Here is a 7,483-nt window from a genome sequence, read left to right on the forward strand (position 1 = left end):
AAAGAAAAGAAAGGCAATACTATTTACTACGATGTCATTCACTTCATAGCTTAAAAGAATTAAAATTGCATTGATTCCTGAAATCAAAGAGCTGAATCCATAGGTAAATGTTTAGACACTGACTTCAGCTAGTTAACCTGACATGTCAATTAAATGCAAGATGTAATTTATTCGATTCTCAGTCTGATCTGACACAAAACCTATACTTCCCCAATTCCTAATTAGCCAAAGTACTTGCCTTCTTTCATGCAGATAATTTCATAACCATTAGTGTAAAGCATTAACACATTTTTCTTTCAATCACATTTTCCTCCTGTTGACTGACACACCTTTTCTAGTGAGTGTACTTGTGCCAGTTTCAGCTTTGTGGGAACTTGCCCCAAGGTCTTCAGTAAAGTTCACTCCCATACACATAAAGCAATCAGACATAATCATGATGCTAGCTATGTAAAGACACATGTCTTACCTTAGAAAATATGAATGGAAAATTATGCACTGGAGGAATGTAGTTATTTCCATTTAAACTGCATAGTATTTAACATACAGTTGAATGCATCATGATTAACCCCTCAACACGACGGTCAGGTGGTGTTTTTCATTAAATAATTTACAATTTTTTTGGCAGATCAGACTTCTTATACAATGCCTACTAATTCTATGGAAGTCAATCAAAATCAAGAAATTAAATTGGTGTTCTGAGCACACAAAATTATTATATACAAGATCTGGATATGTATGTCTCCCATACACAGCTATTTTCAGTAAGATATACTCAGTTGTTGTTTTTTAATTCTATTTTAACTTCTTATTTAGGACTGGTTTTGGAAAGATGAATATGATATGCATAGAGCTGGCTGAAAAATGCAGAAAAATAAAATGTCACATTTTATTGACATCAGAACGTGGAAAATTTCAACTAACTTTAAAATTCTTTCTGTTTTTTTTCCTCATTGTATCCCTACTGGCTTCCATTCACAGCAATCAGAGCTGACTTTATCCTGCAGAGGAGTCAGGAAGAAAAGCCACAAGCACTTCTTAAACTCTGCTAAACTCTCTGGGGAAAAAGCATGGCCAAAAAGCATCACAAAGGAATCTGCTTCCTAGTATGAAATGTTTACACTATTCAGCTTGATTCCTATTGCTTAGAAATGAGTGATTTACTTCACTTCCATGTACAGAGCTTGCCATCTGTCATTCAGGAGGAAGCTCAGCGTTCTCATTCCCTGCTCCCTATATGGCAGCTCCAGATGCATGACAGAAGCAAGTTTGAATCATGCAGACTCACGCACCGCATGACATACTTGTCAACCTCCAAGTCACAAAAGTGGAATGTGGAATGTGATGGTGCATCCCTCAGTGGGCAGGCTCCCTTCTTTCCTGCTGAAGCACCGGGGCTTCACAACACAACCTGCACCACCAAGATGCCACAAGAATTTGCTGTGCTGCTTTGCCAATGGTGCTCTCTCTGTGACTCAGCGAAGGCAGCAGCTGCAGGTTTTACAGACCTGACTTTGCCAGAGAGATTTCTGCTAGCTTGCTGCTCCTCCCTTTCAGGCAGGTGCGTAGCCAGCACTGCTCCCCAGGCTGCTGGGGCTACACTGGTGCCCTGTTACCAGAAGGGCATCTTTACGCTGAGAAGCACCACCAGCTAATCTGAGAATCAGTGCAATTACACCAATGCAACTGCAGTTTAATTAAACTAGACACTCTCATGTGGGCTTAATGTACAGAGTATCCTGGTTAACTTGCATCTGAACACTTGCCAGTGCAAGCTAATCTACTTTTGGGAGGTTTAAACCCACATATGCGCTCCCTTTCAAATTTGGACTAGCTAAGCTAACTTGTTACTAAAATGACAGCTTCATTCAAACTAGAACAAGTTTCTCCACACTACTTATTTAAGCATTTTTAGAAATACTCATCTCTTTTACTAATCAGCTTTGTTTGCTGATTGTGGTGATGACAATAGTCAGCTTTGAATACGAAATGCTTTTCTGGCAATCTGTATACTAAGAATGATGTTATAGTAAGGCTGTGGTGAATGCCTGCTTAATTCTTTACAAGGAGTACTAAGGAGCAAGTTCTTTAACCAAGGACTTTCCAGTGTGTTTGACCGAAGAGTACTAGAGCCACTGCACCTGCATACGTTTTTAACTTCTGATCCTACTTAGTTCTGCTGTCCATTGATCTTTGCTGTGACCTAATTAGTGTGCAGCTTGCATAGGGACAGAAGTCATCCCATGCTGCCAGCTCAGAAAGATGGGGGCAAGTCAGCTGCAGTTTTGATTTGCCATGTGCCACCTCAATCTCTTGGTTGTGCATGAAAAACCCATCAGATCATTTCAGCTACTACACCAAAAGCATACCATTGTCTTTAATGATTTCTAGATACTGTGTTTTTACATGCCTTTCTACAACTTTCATCATAATGAATGAAGAGGCCATAAAAGATCAAAACTAGATTCAGTGTGACAAGAGAGAGAAACAGATTAGGGTTTCTCATGAATATGGTTTTAAGTACAGGGAATTCAGGGAATTTTCAATGCAGTGCAATGCTAAGATAGCATAGGTTTATGCCAACAAAGAATAGGGATACATTTATTTGCAAACGCTGTCTATATTTGTGCTTTGTTCTACCGATTTTCTCAATTTCACTCAGCAAGAATGTAAATGGCATGCAACTGTTTTAGCAAAACTGATTACTTTCACTACTGCCAAGCTGCTTTCCTTCCTAGGACTATTCTTTCTGCCCATACTACTAAATATGGTATTAATTACCATTATTAAAAGCATCCTTGTTGCTTTTGCAGGAGAAAGACATCTGCTGGTAAGGGCCAGTGGATTTCCACAGTTCATTGGTCAACGCTGGTTGACAAGAAGTATCCACCCTGAAGTCCACCTGATTTTCACAAGTCCTTGCCATATCCGAGTTTGAGATGCCCAGCCCATACACAACATCTTCATAAATAAGAGAAGAATCTGATCTGTTGAGGCCACTTAGAGACACGCGTACTACAGCTTCATTTAAGTAGAACGCATTTTCATCATGTAAGCTATCCAACTGATCGTGTCCCATTATCTGCAGAACAACAAAAAAAAAGAAAACAGTATTTTTATCTCTGTCCAGCACCAGAAGAACCCTTATACCAGGATACCTTCAGTTAACTGTCAGACAGAAATGAGGATTCATAGCATATAGTGATTTAGTTTCCCAGAAGCTAATATCAAAACATGTTAAATTTCCCATGCACTCAGGAACAAACAGCAGTAATTGGGTATACTTTGTCTTGGCCCCTCTCAAAACACAGCAATTCTCAGTAATGATGTTTGGCCATCCAAAATCAGCGAGGTAGCTGGCTCAGAGAGATGGCAAAAATAATGGGCTGGCTCTCAGCCTCCCTGCTCCAGCTCTGCTGCTGAGGTATTGGAAAATGCAGGACAGAAAAAAACCCAGGGCATGGAGTGCATTCAGGTCTCATAGTTTATTTGAAATTAAAACACGTGTGAGATAGTCTTACACGTAACACAGTGTCACAAATGAAACAGTAGATTAAGAATTATTTTAAGCCTGTGGCTCTTTGAAAATGAGAATTTCATTATTTTGCCTCTGTCTGTGACATCCTAGCCATCCCTGCATCTGGCTGTCATCCTTCAAGTTTCCCTCCTCAGAAGAGTTCAAAAGTCCCATTGATTAAAGCTGATGGACAAGTTCAGCTTTTATTTTATCATCCACTTCTTCAGCATGGCCAAATAAGTCAAAGTTTTATCACACGTTATACTACTACACAGTGCCTTCATTGTTTGAGTTATGTGAGCAATATATAGAAAAGTAATGTTCACACTGTAGTCACAAAAGCTGGATGAAAAGGAGGAGGTCAGAGGCCAATTTTTCATCTTCTCATTCAGGCACAGGCTTAGACACTGAATGGTCACTGCCTGAGATGGGTCAGCTGACAGCTGAAAAGTAGGGAGGTGATGACCTGAAGAAAGGCTCTACTATTTTTCTTGTGAAAATGAAAACCTGAGGGAAAAAAAGCTGCTTGAGTGAGCAGGCTTTGAATCCAGGTGACTTCATTTTGATTTTCAGGTGCTTTAGAGAACAGTAATGGAAACAAGACTCTACCCACTGGAGCAAGAGCTTCCTTCATATTCAATTGCAAGAAAAACTATTTTCAGTATGAAATGCTTAAGCAGCCTCAGAGCTGCTTTAAAATGCATCACCTATCAATGACCATCTCCAAGCAATTTCACTGTCCAGGCTGGAGCCACAGATGTAGTTACAGTGGAGAAAAACATACCTCACGGCTCCCTGTGGGCAGCAGCAGGTTGCTTTGGAGACCATGCTTCCAGTGCCAGAGGAGTTTCTTCTGCACTTTGATACTGTCCCTTTTTTTCTCCAACACTTTTTGCCCTTCCTGCAACCTCTCCAGACTTTGTTGGAACTCCTGCAACTGCAGTGCAAGCCCCTGGCGGCTCTTCTCCAGCAGCTCCTCCTGGCAGCTGCAGGCCTGCTCCCGTTGCTCTAACAGGCCTGCCCTCACCTCCTGCTCTTGCTGCCACTGCTCACATTCACGCAGCCAGCGCTGCTGCTCTTGCTGGAACTGCTGCTGGAGTTTGTTGATGTTTGCCAGCTCCTCCCTTTGTTTTTCTGAATTACGGTATTTTTCTGGTTCCAGGAAGAGAGGTATCCAAGAACTATGGCTACGACTGGTCTTCTCATTCTCTTGCAGGAGTAACCTATGGAGCTCTCTGTGGCTGTCCTGGATAGCTAATGCTGCCTAGACACCACAGTGAAATCAAACACAAATGTTTAAATATTAGCATCCACGCATTTCTGTATTTTTGTTTAAAAACATTATATAAAAATGTTCCACCTTCATGCAGAGAACTCTGTGTTCACGCCTATACCAAGACATGTTTCTAAAAGCATGCAAACATTTCAAGCATATTTAATGAGGCTTCTGATTTGCAGCTGGTGTTATAATATATAATGTTTAGGCTACAGCTGCATGCCTCAGTTACAGTTGGGGTCCTGTTCTGCCAGATGATGTTAAGACACAGGAAAAACAATCTTTCATGGTTAAAGAGGGCATTAAAGAATTGGCCTAGGGAATGCAACACTCAGCAAAGTATTCCTAAGACAGATTTGGTGCATACAGAGAAAAGTGCACTGTTTCCTGTGCAGCTCACACAAGACATAAGGGTCTCCTTGTAAATCTGCAGCAGTTTAGTCCTACTAACAACAGTTCTACAAACATCTTCCAACACAGCCTGGTCATCTTACTCCTTACATGCACCTGACCCATGCCAGCAGAAATTGACAGTGTAGTCATGGTTTTAGTTTGAAGTTTCAGTAGATTTTTCACAACCAAGAGCACTATATGTCATCCTTTACATGGATATTGTGACATCGCTTGCACTAAAGATTGTGACAGTATCCACTATCAAAATAAAATAAAACTCCTAGTATCTAAAAGAAAAGCAAGAAAGGCCTAGGCCTACTGATGCGCTTAGTGTACAGTTGGTCTTTGAGAACTGACGTAGGAAGCTAATTACACAGATGTTCCCAGAGAATTCCTGCAGCACCACTGCCCCAAGCCGTCCACGCTAGAAGTCGTCTCTAGCTTTACACAATATGCAGTTCCCACTTCTATCGGCTCTTCCTCAGTCCTAGGTCTGCTAGTAATAGGTCACTGCTTTGTGAACAGAACAATGATAGGATTCCCTGCTTGATTCTCTGCACCTACACTGCCAGCATATACAAGTTTTCATGGTCAGAACTATAAGGCATGATTCTGAGCCTACTTTACTGTCACCAGTATTAAGCCATCTATTTTTCAATTTTTACAAAACTCTTCCTGATTTACAAGTTTTTTATTATTTTGCTTTTGCACTGCTTCCACTTAATTTGCTAATCCACAAGTTTCCAGGATTGCTAGGAAGTATGCTAATATCAAGGTTTAAAAGTTAAACATATTGAAATTAAACATTTTAAAATTGATATTCAAAATTGCACCTAAGGAAAAATAAGTTAAAATGTTCTAACTTGTCAAAAAGAGCCAAACACTTCTGACTAAGGCTCTACAGAATAAAACAATAATGATTTGATGTTGAAATATCTATCAAGGGTTGGTTGGTCACATAAGTGGCCTAGGTGTAGTTTAGAAGTCACCAGGATAATATTCTAAACAAAATACTTACATCTGTCAATATTTTGAACTATAAATTTCAAAATCTGTACATGAAATAACATCAGTTCAATTTATCAGTTCAAATATCACCTTACTTCTTCCCTAGACATTTGGACTGTACATAATTCCTCTTAGGGAAGAAAGTGATCTCCAAGCAAGCATTATTCAGTTCTTAAAGGAACAAATCACTGACATACAGCAAAAATACATGGTAAGACATCTTGTACAACAGTCAGTAGGGATAATAACGTAACAACTAAAATAGTGCAAGATGAAAACAAGCCTTAAGAAGTAAATTACTAAAACCAATTACTCTACAAAGTTGATTGTGGAGTAGTCACCTGTATGCTGTACAAAAGACGAGTTAAATTCTGGATTGCTTGTACAATCTAGAAAACAAAAGAGAAGGATTTTCAAAGTTTTGTTCATTCTTAACTAACTACACTCTGTCTGGGGTTTAAATAAACTCACCTCTGTCCCTGTAGATCCTGGGAAACTCATACTTCCTCCCTAAAATAAATACATGTTGCTTTAAAAACTAGTTCTTTATTTTGCAATTGTATCGTCTAGGTATTTTTTTTATTTTACTAGGGGAGACATCCACATTGCTAATATATGCAGTGCTGAGTCAAACCTTTTTGTGAGTAGGTGAAAAAAGACAGAAGCAATAACCTCTGAAGACTAATAATTCATCAACACTGGAGTTTCCGTGGAAATCACTAGAGATCCTAAGCACAACTGTAAAAACAAAAATATTTCATCCACAATTTTAATCCTCTTGTGACTAAAGCTACACAAAAAAGACATTTCCATTCACTCTCTGTTTACTTGACAATTTTGAAATACAGTAACCAGACTTCTGTATATTGAGCAGAATGGGTTTAGATTACCTCTAGTATGATGAAAAAGCTCATGAATCTTCAGAAATCAAGGCATGAATACTGCAAGAAGCTGATGGCAGTTACATTAGTGGGTTACAGGGAGTGCCTTTGGTGTGCAGGGAGCTGAGCAAGGGCTGCATGCCTGCTGTGCAGTGGGAAACCTATCAGCATTAGGGCTGCTGTCCACTGCAGCTGGACTTGCAGTGTGCTCAGCCACTTTGCACTTTCCACCCTATCCTTTTTCTTAAGAAGCTTTTTAAATTTATGGGGTGAAGCCACCCATAATCTTTTCTGCACGAAAACAGCTCCTCTGAGAAAGATAAGATGAAACAGTGGAGAAATAAAACACAATCCTTTATGAGGCTACACTGGGAAGACTTCCTGTATGATTTCTGTTACTTTTTTTCTTTT

At 39.7% G+C, this 7,483-nt stretch overlaps 1 protein-coding gene across 1 annotated transcript; it reads right to left on the reverse strand.

The window, feature by feature from the left end:
- Positions 1–18: 18 nt before the first annotated feature.
- On the reverse strand, positions 19–7,477 carry LOC104914980 (rho guanine nucleotide exchange factor 28-like). The gene is made up of 4 exons (XM_031557276.1): positions 6,663–7,477; positions 6,533–6,580; positions 4,299–4,778; positions 19–3,079 (listed from the first exon to the last, which is right to left on the reverse strand). Exons 1-4 carry the CDS (start codon positions 6,690–6,692, stop codon positions 2,771–2,773), a joined length of 867 nt encoding a protein of 288 aa, XP_031413136.1. The 5' UTR covers positions 6,693–7,477; the 3' UTR covers positions 19–2,770.
- Positions 7,478–7,483: the final 6 nt, after the last annotated feature.

The sequence above is a fragment of the Meleagris gallopavo genome, chromosome Z (genome assembly GCF_000146605.3).
Source record: "Meleagris gallopavo isolate NT-WF06-2002-E0010 breed Aviagen turkey brand Nicholas breeding stock chromosome Z, Turkey_5.1, whole genome shotgun sequence".
NCBI classification, from domain to species: Eukaryota; Metazoa; Chordata; class Aves; order Galliformes; family Phasianidae; genus Meleagris; species Meleagris gallopavo.